Genomic DNA, 23,324 nt, shown 5'->3' on the forward strand with positions numbered 1-23,324 from the left:
ACATATACATTTTAAATAGTAAAATAATGTTTAAAGTAATGTTTCTTTCTGTCACACTTCATTTCCTTTTTTTACCCTATATATTTTCAGACAGAAATTCTCTCCTAGGAATAAATTCATGACATCTATAGTATTTCTTCTAATTTATCTTTGATTTTCTTTTGAAAAGATAACATCACAGGATAATTTTTACATTTTAAGTTTTTCCTTGAATAGTTGTTACTTCAATGTCAAATTTCAATGTATTACTTCTTCTGTACCAGATTTTGAATGATGGACATAGATTGCCCGTACTTTATAAATATTATCTCCTGGTACAAATATCACAGTATTATGATATATTACTGAACTGATATATCACAGAACTGTGATATATTGTCATAATATGGCTGTAGTGTAGAATGCTATTTCTATCGATAAACAAAAAGGAACGATTCATCAGAATGCTAATTAGCAGGAAAGTTATTGTCCAACCCAAATAAAAACAGATCATTTTACACGCTTCAAATTACTTCTCTGATACTTTTAATTTCAATCAAAACTTTAAAGTTATAAATATGTATACTGCATAAATAAATTTTTGAAAATTCAAATAATTCATTAACATATTGACCACTCCATAATAAAATTTAATATTATACAAAATATAAATCACCAAAACACAGTATCAGAAAAATTATACTTACCATATTAATTCCAATAATTGATTTTCACAGGATCCCGCATCTTCAGTCGGTATTGAATTCTATTCCACAAAAATTAATTCTTGGAATTAATATTCTAAGTATAACAACTTATCTAATTATTGTGTTTTGGTTGTTTATATTTCATATATTAAATAATATATAATAAAGGACAAACGTATAACTTAGCTTTCTACCAAGAGTACAAAATCCAACGATGTTGCTTACCTTATCTTATTGCTCTTTCAATTTTTATCATAAAAGCGCTGTCGAGAGTTTTCCTCATCATCAGTTAATAAAAATGTTTTTGAAAATTACACGTTAAAATTAAAACATTAAAAATTGTTGCATATTGTAAAATATGTAGTCAAGAAATAAAGACAAACGTCAGTTCTTGTATTGTTGTTGCGGTGAGTTTAGCGAGTTACTACGTTCTCAGATAAAGACAAAGCAAAGTGTGTTTTATTGATGGCCGAATTAAAATCTGTAATTTTAGTTCAACGTGTGTTTTGACGTGATTTCGGAAGAGATCCACCGCACAAAAATAACATAACGCGTCGGTTCAAACGATTTGAAGAAACCGGATCGGTTAAGAAACAGAAATCAACCGGCAGACCGAGTGTACCGGACGAAACGGGTGAATAATTAGATGATCGGCAATTAGAAGTGCTGGGAAGTCCATCCCCTGTTGAAGCGTCAAATTAGGTATTCCAAAATCAACAGTTCACAAAGTTTTACGTAAAAAACCAAATTTACATGCTTATAAAATCCAGATACTGCAGGAATTGAAACCTGAAATGGTGTAAAACGTTCCAATTTCGCTGTTCAAATGTCGTACAAGAATGATTGAAAACGAACCATTTTTAGACGATATAATTTTTACAGACGAAGCTACATTCCACGTGAATGGATGTGTTAACAGACACAATCCACAAATACGAAGCTCTGAAAACCCACACGCAATTATCGAGAAACAACGCGATTTGCCTAAAGTTAATGTTTGGTGTGGTGTGATGAAAATCATGTAATAGGGCCTTGCTTCTTTGCCGAAAAAACAGTTAATGGAGTCGTGTACCTTGACATGTTAACAGATTATTGCTTTCCTCAGCCGGGTGAACTCGAAAACATTCATCGACTTCATTTCCAACAAGATGGTGCTTCCCCCGCACTTCAATGCACCGGTTATGGACACTTTGAACGAAAGAGATCGATGGATAGGCTGGCAAGGACCCGTACTTTGGCTTCCAGACCTGACACCTTGCGATTTTCTCTTGCGGGGGTACATCTTGCGTTGTTTATACACAAAAAAATTTGCGACCTAAACCGCTTAAAAAACAGGATTAATGAAGCGATGACAACCATTAAGGAAGAAATGTTAACTAATGTTTGGAGAGAAGTCGAGTATAGTTTGGACATTTGTCAAGCGACTAAGGGTGCACATATTGAAATTTATTAATTATGTAAAAAAATGTTTGAGACGACAAATTTGAAAAATAAAAAACAAACTGTAATTTAGTTTTAATTTAAACCATGTTCAAAACTGCACCATTCTTTTATGATAACTCTGTATAAAAAAAAAGAAATACCTTTTTCGCAAAGATATTTAAGTGCCATCTGATATTTAGTACATCCGACTCTGTCCAACCATCTTTTACAAAATGCTAAAGTACCAAAATGAGTATTGATGGTATTCAGTAAACTTCTTGATGATCCCAATCTAGAACAAATAAAAAAAAAGTAACGATAAATAAATTAAGTCCCTAAATACAAAAAAAGGAAAAATCAACAAAGTCAATAAACTTAAATATCTTGGGGAAATAATCTAAATCATGGTTTAGAGAAAGAAGCTGATCAAAGAAGAATGAGAAAAAAGAATTTGGCCTACCAACAAAAGATATTTACATAAAAAAGGCATCTCAATAAAAACCGATATCAGGCATTGCAATATAATAACCAAGCTGGAAGGCCTAAATGCATAAGAACATACCTTTAGTTTGAAATCAGGTGAAATAAATCCAATATTAATAAAGAAAGGAAAATCTTGGGACCAATAAAAATAGATGAAAACAAATATTTAGAAGTAATAAATATGAGTATTTACACGTATTTATGCATTTACAAATACAATCAAACTGAGAAAACATCAGATTCCATCAGAAAAAAAGAACCAAATTCTTTGGCCACTTAATAAGAACGAATAGCAGGTTCACAAAACAAATCTTCAATCATATTTACAACAAAAAGAACAGAATTCAATAAACTTCAGTGCAAAAAGGCCTAAAAGAAATGAAAAAACCTGAAGAAATAGTATAAGATTACGATCAGAAAACTGTTACAATATTTCGAGGATTTCCAACAGGAAAAAAGAAAACGTCTGATCAGAAAAAAGAATGCAAAATGTTGCTTCATGTGGTTGTCGGCCAAATTCATTAAAAAAAAGAAGTCAAATAAATAAAAACATGCTCATTAAAAAAAAGAAGTTAAATAAATAAAAACATGCAAAACTATAAAATGAAATAAAGAATAACATAAATTTTCTTAATTTATTGGAACAACAACAGAATTAAGTTGTTTTTAACAGAATTTAAATTCTGATAAAAGACATATACAAACAACGATGAAATTAATTTCACAAGAACTACCGGTGAAATATACAAATAGATCTTTTATTCTGATGTTTACATAATAATATATTATTTAGCTCACATTAGGAATGAGTATACGAGATCCGTTCAGAAAATAACCAACCATTTTAATTATGCGCCAACAGATATTTAGTGACTGTGGTTGGCAGCACTGTTATTCTGCATAAGCTCCTCTGCAACCACATGTTCTTGGATTATTGGTATCTCATTTAATTTTCACGTTATTATTATTTGAGTGCAACGTTTTTAAGTGTTAGTAAAACGATTTTTGTAATGTGCAATTTTTGGGAGCAATGGATACAATATAAAATTTTGCATGAAACTGGGGAAAACTTTTACAGAAAAGTTTCAACTTTCGAAACAAGCTTACAGAGATGACACTTTGGGTGTACACAATGTTACGAACAGTTTTCACGATTAAAAATGGTCATCAGTCAATTGAAGGTGGTCATCGACCAAGAAGGCCTTGGACTTCAACTGATGATGACACCTGCATTCAGAAAATCAACTACCTGGTGCGTGCAAATCGCCGATTGACTGTCAGAGAACTTGCACAAGAGGTTAAAGCATCTTGATTGGATAATGCCATAACATTATGAGTGAAAAATTTAACACGCATCGAGTTGCAGTACAGTTTGTTCATTTGATGACAACAAAAAAGGACATCGAGTAGATGTTTGGCAGCAACTTCTTGAACAAGCAGATGACGATGAAATATTCATGCAATGGATCATAACAGGAGATGAAAGCTGGGTTTACAGCTACGATATTGAGACAAAAAGTTCAATCATCACAATGGATTGACAAAGAATCTCCACGCCCTAAGAAAGCATGTCAATTTCAATCCAATGTCAAAGTAATGCTCTCTGTTTTTTTGATTTTAACGGAACTGTGCATTTTGAATTCTTGCCTCAATGTGAAACAGTGAACCGGGCATGGGCATACTATCAAAGTATTTTACAATGGTTACGTGAAAAAAATCCGCAGAAAGGGACCAGAGCTGTGGTAAGACAACTCATGGTTCCTTCAACACAATGCGCGCCCGCACACTCAGTTTTGTGCCAAAAATCAGACAACTGTCCTCCATCTGCCTCCCTGCTGGTCAAATTATTTTTCTCTTATTTCTGAAATTAAAATCGGCGATGAAAGGTTTAAGACTATTGATGACATTACAGCAAATTCGTCATGGACCTTAAAGGCCATTTAAAATGAAGCTATCCCAGAACTGCTTGGCGAAGTGGAAACACCGCTGGAAAAAGTGTATTAGTAAGAGAGATGAATACTTTGAAGAAGACAAAAACCAATCATCTGTAAAATTAATAATAAAGATTAAAAACATTAAATTGGGTTACTTTCTGAACAGACCTCGTAGAAATACTACTCCACAGATAAAAAAAGAAACCTTGATTTATTCGGCATTTGCTTGATATATATATATAAAAATGTTAAGTTCATTTGTGTACGCTTCAAAAACTCAAAATGTTCTGCACCGATTGAGCTCAAATTTTATCACAATATATAACCCACATCAAAGATTGTTTTCATCTATTTTTAATTTGGAAATGTAAACAAAGGAAAACCAATCAGATCAATGCAAGATGGCCGATGTCAAACACAACGACCAATCACAAAGAGCCCGCATGGTCGTTGCCAATGTAAACAAAATCACAACTGATTAAGTATCAAATTTCTTTGAATTATTGTTTTAGCTGTTAAATAACAGCTAAAACATCAGTATTTTATTAAAAAAAAAAACACCAAAACAAAAAGAAAAAGCCACCAAGAAGGATGACTTACAGTAAATAAATTAAAACACCCAACTTTCTTATAGCCCAGATAGACTTAAGACTATGCAAACAAAAAAAGTCAAAATAACCAAATACAGAAAATAATATCCCTACATAATGACCAAAAAATCCTTTGTTAGGTTAAATATTCACTTTTGTCTGAATTTACAGAAGGCACTTACAACAAAGCATTGATAAATATTGAAGACAAGTGCTTAGCTAATGCAAATAAAGTTCTTAGTCAATGGGAATGCCAGCACCCACCCGAGCTGAGATTGCTTCATTTGATGTGGATTTACGCCGTGAACAGAGTTACAATATCGGTGATCTTCAGTCATATGTCCGATCAAACATTCCCAAATTACATGAACAGATAGGCATTTACGATCGCATAATGCAACTGATAAATGACGGAGCTGGGGGGACCTTCTTCTTGGATGCGCCAGGAGGAACTGGGAAATCATTCCTCATTAGATTGATTCTAGCAATGGTTCGATCAAAAAATGGCATAGCCATAGCTCTTGCTTCGTCTGGAATAGCTGCAACATTGTTACCAGGTGGAAGGACTGCGCATTCAGCTCTGAAGTTGCCATTAAACATGCAAATCATCGAGACTCCTGCATGCAATATTTCCAAAGCATCCTGTATGGGAAAAGTATTACAAAAATGTAAACTCACTGTTTGGGATGAATGCACGATGGCACATAAAAAATCGCTAAAGCTCTTGATCGTTACGAGATTTGCGTGGAAACGTTCAACCGTTCGGGAATGCTTTGATATTGCTCACAGGAGATTTTAGGCAAAGATTGCCTGTAATTTCTCGATCGACACCAGTAGACGAAATAAATGCTTGCCTGAAAATTTCAACACTGTGGCGACATGTATGTACATTGCAGTCAACAACGAATATGCGTGTCCAGTTGCAGAACGATCCATCAGCTGAGGTATTCTCACGACAGTTACTGGGCGTTGGAAACGGACAACTGCCAGTCGATGAGACGTCTAGACGAATATCATTTCCTGATAATTTTTGTAATTTAGTAACATCGAAAGAAGAACTGATCGAAAAAGTATTTCCTGATATTCAAACTAATCATAGAAATCACGATCGGCTCAGTGAACGAGCTATCCTTGCCGCAAAGAATAAAGATGTTTATCAACTTAATAATGTTTTTCAATCCAGCATTCAAAGTGAGGAAATTGCATATAAGTCGATAGACATCGTTGTGGAAGCAGATGAAGTAGTTAATTATCCAACGGAATTTTTAAATTCACTTGATCTGCCAGGGATGCCACCACACATATTAAAATTGAAAATAGGTGTGCCAATTATCCTGTTGCGGAATATTAATCAGCCAAAACTCTACAACGGCACGCGACTTGCAGTTAAGAAATTGATGAATAACGTAGTGGAAGCAACGATTTTAACGGGACCTTTCAAAGGTGAAGATGTCCTCATTCCTCGAATACCCATGATCCTGACCGATACACCATTTCAATTTAAAAGATTGCAATTCCCAATTCGATTGGCATTTGCAATCACAATCAATAAAGCTCAAGGTCAATCTTTAGAATTGTGTGGTTTAAATTTAGATGCGGATTGCTTCTCACATGGACAACTATATGTGCGTGTTCTCGAGTCGGCAAACCAGATAACCTTTATATCTACGCAGACAGTGGAAAAACAAAAAATATTGTATATCCACAAGTATTGCAAAATTTAACTTCTAGGAAACGTATGCTTTTTTTGTTTCCCATTTCTCATCCATGCAACCACAATGTGCCACAGCGAAGCGTGGCGGGTACAGCTAGTATATATATAAAAGATGGCAAAGTGTTGCATGACTTTCCCAGCTACGACTATTCTTTTTAGCAAAGATTGCACATTCATGAACGTAAAAAAACAGATAAATAAACATTTTACAAAATACAGTCTACATAATTCAAAGATTTATGGGCACCAAACAGCCAATTTTTGTATTTTGAAAACTTGTTCTACCTTTTGAGGAAGACTCAAGGGATGATACACTTAAGAAGGGAATGTACATAAGCATAATAATGTTATGTATTTAAAAATGGTGACAAGCTTAGAATTTTATTAAAGCATTTCACACCGAAAAAACAGAACTGTTGTGAAGATTATTTACAGATTATACCCGAATAAGAAAGTAATAAGAGTAAAGGATGCTCAAACCGAGTGGTTTGACAAAGGAAAAAAGCAGCTCAAACTGAATGGTTTAACAAATGAAAAAGAGTAAGAAATAATACTGCCTGTAACAGATTTTAATTGATACACACATTGTTAAAGATATGATCAAAAATATTCAAACACATGATTTTAAAATTACAAGATTTATAATATAATACGGAATAAAAATAAATATCGAGAAAAGAAAATTAATGAAAAATAAAAGGCAATAATAAGACGATGAATCTCAGGACAAAAAATGGTAAATTGAATAAATAAAACATACATATACTGTTAATAGAAAATTACAACAGTGAAAAAAGGAAAAAAGAGAGAACGAAACAAAGAATAGTAGTGCCTAAAGCGTTTGATAGAAAGAAATGGTTATCACACCATAAAATGGAGTTAACATTTCAAAATAAGAAGAAATGTACTTCTAAATGGATGTGAAATATGGACACTAAGAAAAAAAATTGAACGATTTTAATATTGGCCAGGAAGAGGTGAAAAGAAAACTAACAAATGGGCAGACAAAATGAAAAGGTAACATGAAGAATTAACAAGAGTAGAAACTCATTCAAAGCAATTCAGAAAAAACTGGCTGAGACAAATTATGAGAGGAAGATTGATTAAAATAAAATCGGTAGTGTAAAAAAAAGTAAAAATTATATTGATGATCTAAAATGAAAATTGGAGATATGAGAATCTTTAAAAAAAGCTAGCGGAGCTTCATAACTTTCCTGAGAAAATTAAATAGAACATTAGAGAATGCAAGCATGCAAGTAAAGAATTATGGAATGACCCATGGCAGTTGTAAACCCATACATTGTAACCAAAATTAATAAACATCAATGATATGTAATCAGAATCAAGCAAAAAAATCAGATATTTATAATAGATATTTTATACTGGCCCTCAGAACTAAATGAAATTGCCCAAATGCACAATTGACGAGAAATAGTAATGTAATGAAATCAACTAATCAGTTTGAGAATGTGACTTGAGTTGAAAAATGATAAGTATTTTTTGAGTATTCAATACGGACGCAGATCTTTTGTGTTCCTTGTTATTAACAGAACCGGTCTCTTTAAATTTTGCAACTAACCTTAACACTGATGTTTTGTTAGGAGCCGGTTTATCCGGGTACTTATGGCGAAACAAATCTTGCACTGCAACCGCTGATTTCGTACTGAAGTATGACTCGACAATGAAAACACATTCATCTAGCGAAAACACCATCTTGTCTCTAGCAATACACTGACCATTATGATCGTCGCATTGTTGTTACTATCGGTAGTGTTCTACTGCGTCGCCACGAAGTTCAGATGTTGGACGAGTCCATTTCAGTAACGAGTAGGGGAGTAAGCTTGACTTTTGAAATTTCATGGATGATGGATTGCGTTTTATATGGGACACTCTGTATTTCTAAGATGTGCAGTATAAAGCTGTTTCCATAGTTAAATATCACTCAGTATATGTATATATTTATATAAAGTGTAAAAAATTTATACACAGTGAAATTTTGAGATACAGCAACCAGATTTTTACTCCCTTGCTTCCTCCTTCACTGACTGTGATCAAAATTAAACAGCATCGATTTCCCTTATACAAAAATAATTGCTGAATATCTTCTAAATCAGTCCATACAAAACAATATAACTACACAGCCAGAAAAATAAAAATGTTAACAATTAATCAAATTTATACAAAAAAATTTTTAAGAGTATTACCTTAAAGGTATGTAACCGGCATCAAAGTTTTTCATATAATGTGAAACATCCATATCGTTATGTACTTGACCACGTCCAGTCGAGCCAAAAGTTTCTATCGCGTAAAACTCATTTTCCTCCATTACTGTGGCTTCACCACCCTTCACAATGGGAACAGTCTTACCGGCGTGGATACCTAAATAAAAAAAAAAAAGAAAAATAATTTATTTGGCTAATACAGCATTTATCTCAACCACTCCTAACACTCTCTTTCCTCTCTCAATTTATGATTCTCTGATTCTGTCATTTTATAAAAATTCTACTTCTCTTCATTACAAATAAAAATTTCATTATGTAACTTAAATTGAATGGTTTATAAAACTGAGTATATTCATCTAATCAGAAATCCATCTAAACCATTCAGTTAATACAAAAATTAATAATTTTGTGACTGGTTTAATTAAGCAACACTGGGTAAAAGGTAGTAAAAATTAAGATAACAGTTAAATTGTTCCTCTCTTACCGTCGCTCATTACTCTTATCGTTGAACAATTCTTCCTCATATCAGTTCTGTGAACACAATCCTGACAAACCCCCCACTATGTTCTCTAAGTTGATAATACCAAAACTTGAAGAAATAATACATTCCTTTGTATTATTAAGGGGGAGATTGACCATTGACTGCCTCTGGGACTCCTCTTTTTTTGGATTCATGATTGTACATCAGCCACATCAAGTATTAATTCATTAAAGTATATATGCCTCTTTCCTAGTTTTTATTAAAACATTTTCAAAAAAAAAAATTAACTTCTTCCCTTCAGATAAAAATCCTGCCAATTTTTAGAAAATATTTTTTTAATCGTACATAAAATCAGTATTTAAGTGAATGTAATAAAATCAAAAATCATGACTGAAGAGTTTTAAAATTAACATAAAAAAAAATTTAGAGCATTTAACAACAAACTGAATAATTTTTTTAATAAAAAGATGTATGGCTGAAAAAATTTGGTAAAAACCAATAAAATACTAAATTTATTCAGGGTTTGTTCTTCATGCAGGCAAAAAAAAATTAATGATTGATTTTTCACTACAGTACCTGTAATGAATCTGTTTCATTATTCCCTGAACAGGGTACTAAATTAGTTATTATCATCATTCTTGAATTGGTTTCAACAGTTAGTAATTAAAGCCAATTGGTTGTCATCTCGATGAAGTGATAGTAGACACTCTGATCTGAATCTCTGCTGAAAGGGAGTTGGTAAAAAATTCCTCGTTTGGTTCTACATGAGTAAAACCTTATTTTTTACTTGTGAAACAGCGTCATGCTTTGACATAAAGAAAAGTAACTCTTTAGCGAGCATCCTCAAGCTATTTTAGGCATTCCACCAAGAACTTCTGACAGTTACATTCTACAATATAAAAATTTTAATCTTATCAGCAAAAATTCTTTCCAATCCAAAAACATTATAAATCATCATTTTGCAATTCAATTGGGCTTTTTTTTTAAGAATTTTATGACAGTCAATCCAAATATACAACACTAATCTATCTCTCACAGTTTTCCCATGCATAACATTATTATTATAAATATTACATCATAATCATAAACGATCACAACAATCTGTTGCCCTTCTACTTATAAATAAACTATTTCTGGCAACCTCTATGGTGAAGCAGTAGCATCTCGGTCATTCATTCCAGAAGATTATGGGTTTAAATCCTGGTCACACGTAGCTGTAATTGGACTTATAATGTAATGACTGTAATGACTTATAATGGACTGGAATTTATTCATTCAAGCGAATGAATAAATTCCAGCAACAAGCACAACGAAAGCCGGGCGTGTAATGAAATTACAGTTTGTAAATGATTGATGAATATGTATTTTTGCTAAAATATTTGGTTTTTTCCTTCAAAAAATTAAAAAAAAAGGTGAATTTTTTTACCATTACAAGTTTGTAAAGTTATTTAAAATAATTTTTCCCATAAAATATCTTTTACAAGTGGCTTTATATTAATGTAAAAAAATATATTTGATAATTACATTTAATTTTATTAATATTTTCTTTACAGATACAATAAAACAATTCTAATCAACCACAAAAAAAATGCCATCTCCAATAAAAATTTAACACCCAGCTCATCTCCAAATAACATTTGCTGGAAACATTAAATGTGCAAAAAACCACAAGAAAGTTTTGCTGCACGGTCAGTAAACTTTCAAAGGTGTAATTTTTAGCAATGTAAAAAACTATCACCGCTAACATTTACTATGACCATCAATGACATAGAATTAAAAAGTATAAACTGTACTAATAACGAATGGCATTTAATAAATAATAAAAAAAAAAAAAACTAAAATAAAACTATAATGTAAATACTAACGATATGGTGAAATGGAGTGGCCATTGAGATTACGAATCGATTTGACACGATATGTTTTGCCATCCAATTCGACTTCATATGACTCCATAACTTCCTGTACAGCAGCACCCACTTCACATAACTGAACATCAATTCCAGCAGCCTAAAATAAAACAGAAAATAATGTAATTAATCATGGAAACTGGATTACTTTAAATTTTAAAGGAATAAATTACAACTTATAAAGACTGCTACTATTATACCAGCAGTTTGAAAAAATAACATAACTGTGATGAAGATGCTGTCTACTTCCATTGCTTTGAAACTTTAATGATAACGAAACAAAAAGAAAAATCTGAAAAAATACTATAATTTAAGGAAAAAATATATATATTAACAAATTTGCTGCTAAGTGAGTATACAAGGATAGTTTAATAATTATCCACAATTTCAGTACATAGCAGGAGTATAATAACTAATATGAAGAACATGTAGGGAGTGCAAATTAATGGAAACAATGCTCTGTAGAGGAAAATTTTGAGATTGACACTGAAACTCCAGTTAAAACTTCACCGGTAAATATCAACCCGCCAACAATTCAAGAAGTTCTCACAGCCTTAAATGAAATAAAAAACTACAAAGCAAGCGGAGAAGACCAGCTTTTCGCAGAACTCTGGAAACACTCATCAGTTTATTCAGTCAAAACTTCCCTACGTCTATGCCTCGTGAAAATATGGAACGAAGAAAAACTTCCAGAACACTGGACCACAGCCTTCATTCATCCATTACATAAAAAAGGGGATAAAACTAATCCGGAAAACTAGAGGCATATCTCTCCTGGATTGCACATACAAAATCCTGTCGAGAATCATATACAACCGATGCAAAGACCAACTTGAACTGGAACTTGGGGAATACCAAGGGGGATTTAGGCCATGGAGAGGTTGCCCGGAGCAAATAATATCCCTAAAACTTATGATGGACTTATATAAAAGACGGAAAAAACAACTAATAATCACCTTCGTCGACTTTAAAAGGGCCTATGATTGTATACACCGACCATCCATGCTGAATATTCTGAGAAACCTGGGCCTTCACCCTAAACTCGTAAACATGATAAAATTAACTTTAACCAATACCCAGTCCAGAGTGAAATTCAGAGGTGAACTCTCTCAACCCTTCTACATAAAAACTGGATTGAGGCAAGGAGATGGCCTCTCACCACTCCTTTTTAACTGCGTCCTCGAATTTGTCATGAGAAAATGGTATGAAATAAATCCCAAAAATATAAAAATGGGTACTAAGAAAAACTCTATCACACTAAATTGCCTAGGATTTGCAGATGACCTCGCTCTTTTAGCAAATAATATTCAAGAAGCCAAAACACAAATCAAAACCTAGCACAAAAGATAGGGCTTCATATCTCTTTTGAAAAAACTGAACTAATGGCCATAGATCCTCTGGTAATAGAGCACATTACGATAAACAATCAGAAAATTAAAATAGTAAAACAATTTAAATATCTAGGGGAAATAATAACTTATAATTTAAATGAAAAAGTGACATGGCAAAACAGGACAAATAAAATGATTAAATCCCAAAAATTAACTTGGTCAACATATAACAAAAAATCCCTTTTTTCTAAAACAAAACTTAAACATTATAAAACTGCAGTACAGCCAGAAGTCACCTACGGAAGCGAGAGCCTTTTCAAAATCACTCAGAAAAACCGAATTGAAAAAATTCTGAAAATAGAGAGGAGAATTGTCAGAACGTGTATCAATAAAAAACACCAAAAAGAAGGCCGACGGTGGATTGTGCCAAATGAGGTGGTGTATCGAGAAATAGAGCCTGTTACTGATACTATGCGGGAAAAAAAAATCTCTTTCTTTGGTCATCTCATAAGGACATCGGAAACAAGACTGTCAAGAAATATCATTGAAAAGCTCTGGTTCCAAAAGCTAGAAGTAGGATGGATCAAAGAAGAGAAGATATGAAAGAATTGGGAATTTCCCTGACTGACCTACAGAATAAAATTGGAAAAATTACAAAGCTAAAAGACAAAAACATTAGATTTAAACAAAAGACAAAATACAACGAACATGGTGTTTACGGATGAAGAAAAGAAAGCAAGATCTGAACGGATGAAGAAATACTGGGCAGCTCGGAAGAGTAAAATAACACGCTTTCTCAGAAAAGATCCAACTAAAATTGACTTAAGTGGTCCCATGTTGGCCGTAAAAGCATAATAATAATAATAATAATAATAATAATATATATATAATCCTCCAGAATCTTTCAATACTAAAATTGTTTTTTTATTAGAGGACATAAAATATTAAAGTTTGCAAATATCCTGATGTAAAAAATTTGACCCGATTAGAGAAAATTTTCTCAATTACATAGTATAAAGAATCAATAATTATAAAATACAAGTATACTCCTGGGAAAGTAAAAATTAGAAAGAAATAAATATTACCTTGATGCCAGTATTAGTCGCATCTCTAACGGCTTCAATCAATTTATCATATTTCGGGTTGAATGACAAAGTCCAAGCACAATCGATAATACGACCTTAAAAAAAAAAAAATAATAATAATAGACTTCTGTTATTTTTATTATACTACAAAAATGGAAACCAAAACATTCAAATTTTTATGCAATTGCATTTAAAAAAATTACTTTATCGAAAACAAAACTTATTAAATAAATACAATAAAACCTTGCTAAAATGGCTGATATCTTCATAACCTCTTTGAAGATATATTTTTGGTTTCTTAAATACGAGGGCTATTCAGAAAGTAAGGAACGTTTCCACCTGACGCCGCCAGGTGCACGCCAATCGCATATATATTGGTGTGCTCGTGCTCGGCACCTCAGTCAGCGTCCAGCCGTGACAACAGGAACATCTCCGCACTGGCCTTTTTTTTTATATACAAATTTGAAATGTGTGCTGCAATCGAAAATCCTGCCAATTGTGAGGTGCGGTCTGCGATTTGTTTTTTGTCGGCAAAAAACTTAAAACCAATAGAAATTCATCGGGAACTGTGTGTGGGAACAATGTAATAAGTGAAAGTTCTGTCAGGAAGTGGTGCATTCAGTTTAAAAATGGCCGAACAAAGGTTCACGATAAAGAGAAGAGTGGATCATTCAGTTTAAAAATGGCCGAACAAACGTTCACGATAAAGAGAAGAGTGGATGTCCGAGCATTGTGACTGACGATCTGGTCTCTAAAGTTGACAAAAAGATTCGTGAAAACCGCCGTTTAACAATAACTGAGCTTTCTCTATGTTTCTCACAACTTTCACAGACTTTATTGTTTGAAATTGTTTCACAGAAGCTAGGCTACCATAAATTTTGTGCAAGATGGGTGCGTCACTGAGCGGTTGAGATCACAGGCGGCAGAATTCTATGACACATGAATTTCAAACCTAGTCCACCGCTATTAAGCGCATGAATTTATATGGTGATTATGTTGAAAAGTAGTATTTTAGTCCCTCTTTCACATGTATATAATAAAAAGTTTTTCTTGTACTTGGTTTTTTTAAAATTCCAAAACATTCCTTACTTTCTGAATAGCCCTCGTATCTTAAAAAGTATATTTTAAATACATACTTTCAAAACTACTCAATCAAATTACCTTCATATTTTTTTTGTAATAAAAAATGAAAGACCTCAAAATTTTATTCGGTATTAAATTAAGGAAAATCCCAATACCTGAGAATCATACCGATCTAAATCATGCTTTCCTACGGCTTGCTTGTTACATAATAGGCATAAAATTGATTTATTCAATTTACTATTTTAAAATTATATTTTTTTTAAATAATACCGTTAATATGTGTTCCAAAATCAATCTTCGTAACATCATCGTACTCCAAAACAGTTTTATCACCAGCATTAGGGGTATAATGCGCAGCACAATGATTTCGTGAGCACCTATAAAGAAAAAAACCCCAAATTTTTTTTTTTTTACTTTAAAGACAAAATAGCATTATCCAATAGACATTTTCCATCTGTCATTTACTAAATCAAACACTTACCACATTTCCAGCATAATGTAAATAATAGTGAGGACTAATGTATAATATTTAAATTGCTGATAATAAATCAATAGATTATATACAACAGTATTTGTTATATATAAATAGCTACAGTGAGCTTGCTTTTAATTTCATAATTTGCTGGTGTATATATAGAATGTTTCATTTTAATCGCCCCAGGGATTTTCTTGTAAACTACGCACAATACAAAATTTACCTAAACAAAAGTTACTCAGATTGGATAGAGGACACCTCATGGTGACCTTGGATTTGACCTTAATTCAAGGTTAACAACATTTTTTCTTATAGAATGACCTATGTTTGACCCCATCAATGAAAAGAGCAGAAAATTATACATTGGAATACGTGGTCACACAAATGATGTAGGAAATTTTTTTATGGGGTAACCAAATTTATGGTCATACGGCCATAAATTTGGTTTAGGGGTCAATCACATACAGTATTTGATTAACACAATTAGCTGATTCAAGACAATACCAGATAGCACCTCTTTTCATAACATAGAAACCGGTGACAGTAAATATCTGTGAAAAGAACCCACCATTCATAAAACACTATCTCTGATGTCGGGCCATATCATCTTCAAAAAAGTTCCAAGGTCATATATGTGACCACATATTTCCATGTAAAATTTTCTGGTCTTTTGATTGGCGGGATCAAAAATGGGTCATTCCATTTTGAAAAAAATCATGTTAACCTTGAAATAAAGTTAAGGTCATAAGTTTAAAGTCAAATTCAGGGTCACCTCCTGAGGTGTCGCCTTCCAATCTGAGTAACTTTTGTTTAGGTCATTTTTTTGTATTATACATAGTTCACAAGAAAATCGCCTAGAGCAATTAGAATGAAATACCTATACATATATGTATATTCCATTTATTAGAATGTTTTACTTTCTCAGTGAATATAGTTAGAATGAATACAAGTAGAATAGCTATATTAAAGGTAAAGTATGGTGATCATGTCAAAAATGAGGTATCAGATTTTTGTTGAAAATTTTTACATTTTAGGGTCCAACTAGTTAGTATATCTAGACCAAAAAAAGCATATGTATCGCACTGCTTTTGGCATTATATCTCAGGACTGACCACACTGATTTTTTTTCTTAGAAAAAATTTTACTTTGACAAATACATTTAGATATGAAAAATACATTGCATATATTCAAAATATATTTTTCAAAAATCAACCCCCACCTCTTAATACATGTTTTTTATTTTGCTCCATCTCACTTTGATCTAAATATGATTCAAAATATTTTCGAAAGTTTACACTTCATACATAGTACTACCAAGAAACTTCTGTATTTTTAAAAATTATATTCCTAAAATGCATGGAAGTTTTTAGAACATTTAATTTTTTTTATTTTAACCTCTATTGGATGATTTTAGATTAAGAAAAAGCTTTACTTAGCAAATTTGTTAAACCTATGTATGCATATTTTTGGAAAAAATTTTCTTAAAATTTATTCCCCACCTCTAAAAAATATTTTTTCTGTTTTTTTTTTTTTGGCAAGTAGTTTCAATTTTGAATGTTTCAATATGGGACTGTTTTACAATGAAAATAAAAATACATAACATGTGTTTAGAAATGCTTCAATTTTTAATTACAGCTCGCAAAACATTTCTTCTACTCGAAGGGTAAAAATAAAGCCATTGGAAGTTAAATTAAGGAGCAAATTTGAGGTTTCATAGAGTTTTCAGATTTGGAATCCATCTATAATGGAATCTTTCTTGATATTCACAATGTCCAACTAGCATATTTCCATCACAACAGTAAACAAAAATTATGTTGGCATATTAATTTGAATATGCAGATATAATCAAAAGAAGTGATATGTGAATACAGTATTTTTCTTTAATTCTGAAAGCACACAAATCTATTCAAATGTAATAAAGAAATTTCATTTACTGATCGGCTGTTAATATTATCAACGTAAAAATAAAAAAATCTCTACTTATTTTTTCTATTTAATTCTTAATTTAAATTATATAATGAATCTTCATTTCTTAATATTTTTAATAGCTTAATAATGAAATTTAAGCTATTGATTTATTTATTTAAAACAAAACTGATTTTAGAAATACGCTGCACCTAACATATCTTAGAGATATTGTAAAGGGAACTTACTAAAATTTGGAACAGCGAGAGACTTCCAGAACACTGGTCAACAGCAATCATCCACCTCTTATTCAAGAAAGGCGATAAGATGGATCCAAACAACTATACAGGGGATCTTCCTATTAGATTGTATGTACAAGATCTTCTCTAGAATACTTTATAACCGTATAAAGGATCAACTGGAGAAAGAATTAGGAGAATATCAGGGAGGATTCAGACCCTGGAGAAGTTGTGCAGAACAAATTATCACCTTAAAACTAATTATGGATATGTACAAGTTGCGACGCAAGGGCTTAATCATCATTACATTTGTGGATTTCAGATATATGACAGTATCCATAGACCATCTGTGCTTAGAATTCTGAGGAATTTTGGGCTGCACCCAAAACTGGTGAAAATGTTGGAGCTGACGATGACGGGCACTTGGTCGAAGGTGAAGTTCAGGGGGGAGATATCGGAACCTTTTGACACAAAGACTGGTCTCAGGCAAGGGGACGGATTGTTACCATTACTGTTTAATTGCGCATTAGAATACATCATGCGACATTGGTACGAACAAAATCCAGAGAAAGTAAAGATTGGAAGTAAATTTAACAACGATCTAGCGTTCCTTGCAGAAACATAGGAAGAGGCTGAACACCAGATAGAATCATTGGCCTCTATCGCAGCGAAAATTGGACTTCAGATCTCGTACGAGAAGACAGAAGCGATGTTCACTAGAAAGACACAACGGAAACATTTGGAAATCAACGGTCGCAGAATTAAAATAGTATCAAAATTCAAATATTTAGGTGAATCCATCACATGGAATCTAAACGAGAAAATAGCCTGGCAAGAAAGAGCACGCAGACTAGCAATGGCACAAGTAGTCACACGAAACAACTATAACAAGAAACGCATCTCCAAACAAGCCAAGATAAGACACTATAGTATGGTGATCAAACTGGTAGTAATGTACGGGTGTGAAACACCGGGTCAAATCAAGATAGCATCGAGAACTGAAAAATTAGCCAAAATAGAATAAAGGATCGTAAGGACCTGTATCGGCAGGGTATATTTGGTGAAAGGAAAGTGGAGATTACTCCTGAACCATAAAATCTATGAGGTCGTTACACCAATTACAGAAGAAATAAGAAAGAAGAAAATAAAATTCTTCGGCCACCTCTTGCGTTTGGAGGAATCAAGGAAAAGTAAACGACTCTTGGAAAGATCGCTAAAGCTAAAAACGCAACCGGTGTGGCTCACTGAGGTGCTTCAAGACGTCAAAGAAGCAGGCATTGCACTGCAAGATATCAGGACAGGATCTGGAAATTATAACAACTTGCCCGGTGTTAAATTTGCAGAAAAGCCTAAAAAGGAAAACTGGGATGGTTTGGACAGAGGAACGGAAAAGGGATTTTTCCAGGAAAATGAAAGAGTATTGGAAGATAAGAAAGAGTAAACATAAATGACTGATTTTGTTTCTAAGACATTTTCCAGTATCAAAATGATCTTTGTTTCAGTTTAAAATGACATTACAATATTTTTCTGTCACATTTTGGTCTGTTTTGTTTTTAATAAATAAAAGTCAAATTTCTTAAACTCTTTTTCATAATCAATCCAACTATAAAATAAATTTCCTCAGAATTAAATTTTCTACAAACTTCATTTGTTTACCGACAATTTAATCAAGTTATTGTAAACCCTAAAACATTTTATGTTTTAGGGTTTACATACAATAAAACACCAATTTTTTTACGTTAAATAAATTTAAATAATGTTTGATATTTGTACCTGAAAAATTATTTAAAAATTAATACAACAAATTTAAATCAATTTGTTAAATACTTGCTAAAACCATCTTTTAAGTATTTGTGGTTAGTTATTTAACATTAAAAAAATTTTTTTTCAAACTATATTTACTTTATTTTTCACATTTTCTAAAAAAAAAAAAAATCATAAAATAATTTGTCAATTTAAATTGATTACAAAGATTTTTATTTAGCGTCAGCATTTCTGCCTTTTATTCAGAAGGTTTTGGGTGAATCCCAGTCAAACTTTGGATTATTCATACACTATAAAATTCAGCTATCACAAATAATGACAATTAGGCCTGTTGTCTGGAGAATAAATTCATTAAATCAAAGTCTTTTGCTCATCTTAATAAAACACTGGACAACAAGTTTTAAACATTTTTTTTTCTATTCTCTTTATTTCCTACAATTAAATTCTCTATAAATTTTATTAGAAATTTTCATTTGTTTATTGACAATTTAATTTTTACAGCGAATCAAAAAGAGCAGTTTTTTGGCCATTACAACAGTTTTCTCAAAAACTACATTCTATATAGTATGAGATATATTTTATCAATTTTTCAGAACAAAAAACACATAAAATCACCAAATTTGCCCCAACAAAACAGAGTACTTTATTCTTATGAGTAAAAATCAGTTTGAGATATTTAAGTAGTCATAACAAAAAGCAAAGGTTATTTCAGGACATCTGTATTTAGAAACCTTTTTTTTTTTTGTTTATATCAATATACAAAATCAGCTTCTGAAAAACTGGTGCAACTTTAACTCTACAAAGAGTATGAAGAGTACTCTACAAAGTATGAATTTTTAACTTTTAACAATGTAAGCAACAAGCTATAGAATGAAAATGTAAAATAGAATTGATTTTAAAAAAATCCTGTACTTACCCAGTAGGAAAAGCCAATCCAGCTTTCAACCCATTTTCTCCAATCAATGCACGAGAAGTCTTCTCCAGCTCTTCACAAATGTCTATCATTGTCATTCCTGATTTTACCCATCGTTGGATATATTGTCGAGTCTAAAAATAATAAAATATAATTTGATTAAAAAATAAAAAAAAACTACATAAAAACATATAAACAAGTTTTATTAAAATGGTACAGTACCGTATGATAAAATGGAGATTCAATTCTCTGAATGCACTCATACAAATTAAAGACGCTAGAAAGGTTTTGCGATAATAGACGATAATAGATCATCACAGGTATCCGTTATCACAAGTTAGCGCACATTTAGGCAGCTCCCAACCCGTCCTGCACTGTAGCCATTCTAGTCACTACCTGTGTGATCTGCTTTTTAATTGTTACTAAAAAGACGCAGTCATGTCGTCAACGGTTAAAAACTGAATACTGCGCAATTTTGCATGCGGCTTAAGTGATGATCACTGTTTAGAGGAAATGACTCCTGTACTTGGAGAGGACTGTCCCCATCGATAATATTTCGGTGGTACCGGCATTTCGAAGAGGAAATTTTGGCCTTGAGGATGCTCCAAGGTCGGGTCGGTCACCTTCAACTGTGACTAAGGGTAACATTGCTGCAGTATGAAAACTTCTTGAGACGGACAGCCATGTGACCTACCACCAAATAGAGGTGTACTTGAGGATTAATACAGCAGCAGTTCGTGCTATTATATGAGATCACCTTCAAGTTAGAAAGCTTTATATCCTTTGGGTGCCGCATTACTTGATGACAATCAGATGGCATGTCATATTTCACGGTGCTGTGAAATGCTAAAAAAGTTTGAAAATGGGAAAACTCCCTATGTATACAGTATTGTGATCGGTGAAGAAACTTGGCTGTACTATTGTAATGTCCTGACCCAGGCTCAAAGCAAAGTGCAAGTGTTCTAAGATGAGGAGCCCCCTTAACTATTCAAAAATCCAGATCGGTTTAGAAGAGAATGGTGGCCGTATGTTTTAATGTGGAAAAACTTTTAGAATGTTACACTGTAAAATCAGAAGATAGTCACAGAGAAGCGGTATACTGAATAATACTTGCCTAAAATAATCTAAGCTCTCAAGAAGCTGCACCGAAACTCAACATGAATAAATGGTTTTCATCTCGTTAACGCTCCAGCACATTGGTCTAAAGATTGCCTCAAGTATTTGGCCAGCACCAGAAAAAACTGTCAACTGTCACAGCACCCTCCCTACAGTCCAGACTTTGCTCGACGTGTATTGACTTTTTTTTCCAGGTGAAGAACAGACTGAAAGGGAGGCATTTTGCATTATAAGCGATAAAAACTTCCTAAGGGCTTGAGGTGATGAGTGTGTCCAGATTTCCAACAAAATATGGCAGGGTCTCTTTGAAGACTGGTTTTGAAAGGTGTTTGTGTTGTGGAAATTACTGTGAAAAATTGTAAAAAATGAAGTAATTTTATTGAATTTACCTATTATAACATAAGAAATGTATAGATATTCAATTCACAGCTAAAAGAAAAAAAAAGGAATGTTCCAGGCATTTGCCTGAATGGATAAAGGGATACTGTGATAAAAACCTTGATAAAACCATAAATACACAATTAAAAAATAAAAAAATAAATGTGATTTGGTATTAATTGTTTAATTCACAATTCAGATGTTAATTAAAATTATGTGAGCATGTATTTATGTACATGTTTAACAAGCTACAGAAAATTCACGCTTTTTTAATTTTTAATTAATTATTATTTAAGAATTCAATTGAAGAGTAATATTATTTCTGTAAAAGAAAATTGTATAATTGTATTTTCAATAAATTGGTGAAAACATTTTTTCAGAATGGTTCAGTAATTTATTAAAGCCTAACAAAACCCTTTTTCAGAAGCCAAAGTATTGTGTTTTTGAGTTACATGTGTTGAGTTTTTAAACATGGATATTATTTGTTTTTTTTTTTTAACGAGCATTCTTTTTAGTATAGATTGTACATTCATAAACATAAACATAAAGATCAATAAACCTTTTCAACTTTCTAAATATGGATCTACATTATTCGTACTAGTATACACCAAACAGCCAATTTCTGTATCTTGATAGTTTGTTCTGATTTTTTGAGGGAACTCAAAGAGATGAGATGATATTTTTCAAATCTCCACCTATTAACAATGATTTATGTTTTGTTCCTTTGCACTATTTCCTTTAGTTTAAACATTTTCCTAGAATTTTTTGAAATTTTATACTTCATATAGCTATTATGAAATGTCTACAAATTTTTAAATTACAGACCCTGGACCCAAAATGCAAACTTTTTTGAGAATTTTCTTTCTTACTTCAGCCTGTATTAAAGCAATTATTATTTAGAGAAAACTTTACAAATTTAAGCTTATCCTATATATGAATATTTTTAAAAGTCTTTTTAAGAATTTATTCCCTCCTATAAAATATAAATATTCTATTTTTTGGATCTAACTCTTAATTTTTATTAAAAGAAATTTTCTGTATTTTTTCTTCACTTAGAAGCAATTTTTCATTACTTTCATAAAAGATATACTTTATTTTCTCAATATTTTTTAACAATTTTTTTTTAATTAATTTTTTCTGTTAGGAAACACTTTTTTATAAATAACTTTTTCCCAAATTTTTCCCCACAAAATAAGGAAGCCCCTAAAATCAAAAATTTTTTAATTAAAAATTTTCGAATTTTGATGCTTAAATCTTTTATTTTGATAATCATGACTTGATTGGTAAGTTGGCAGGATATGCATTTCTTTGCCAGGTTTTATATATATATATACATACACATAGACGAGATCTGTTCAAAAAATATGTAGACCAATGTCATAAAACAAAATGTACTTTATTTAGAAGTTACTTGTCTGGGTGCCCTTCAAAGTACACTCCTCCCTGACGCACACACATATCCCAACGGTGTTTCCACTTTTGGAAACAGTCCTGGAATGCTTCTTTTGTGATGTTCTTCAGTTCCTTTGTCGCATTTGCCTCAATCTCAGGAATCGTCTCAAATCTTCTTCCTTTCAAAGGTCTTTTGAGTTTGGA

General features: G+C 32.1%; 1 protein-coding gene across 2 annotated transcripts in view; it reads right to left on the bottom strand.

The window, feature by feature from the left end:
• Positions 1–23,324, bottom strand: part of LOC142332716 (methionine aminopeptidase 2-like) — a 54,217-nt gene that overhangs the window by 1,409 nt on the left and 29,484 nt on the right. The window contains exons 5-10 of one of the 2 annotated variants that reach the window (XM_075379302.1): positions 20,238–20,368; positions 15,209–15,315; positions 13,856–13,950; positions 11,398–11,539; positions 9,034–9,208; positions 2,270–2,400 (exon numbers count right to left, since the gene is read on the bottom strand). In XM_075379302.1, the coding sequence (XP_075235417.1) occupies positions 2,270–2,400; positions 9,034–9,208; positions 11,398–11,539; positions 13,856–13,950; positions 15,209–15,315; positions 20,238–20,368 (781 nt within the window). The remainder of the gene's footprint in view (positions 1–2,269; positions 2,401–9,033; positions 9,209–11,397; positions 11,540–13,855; positions 13,951–15,208; positions 15,316–20,237; positions 20,369–23,324) is intronic. The other variant, XM_075379303.1, reaches the window with a different exon arrangement.

This window comes from Lycorma delicatula, chromosome 12 (genome assembly GCF_047948215.1).
Source record: "Lycorma delicatula isolate Av1 chromosome 12, ASM4794821v1, whole genome shotgun sequence".
NCBI classification, from domain to species: Eukaryota; Metazoa; Arthropoda; class Insecta; order Hemiptera; family Fulgoridae; genus Lycorma; species Lycorma delicatula.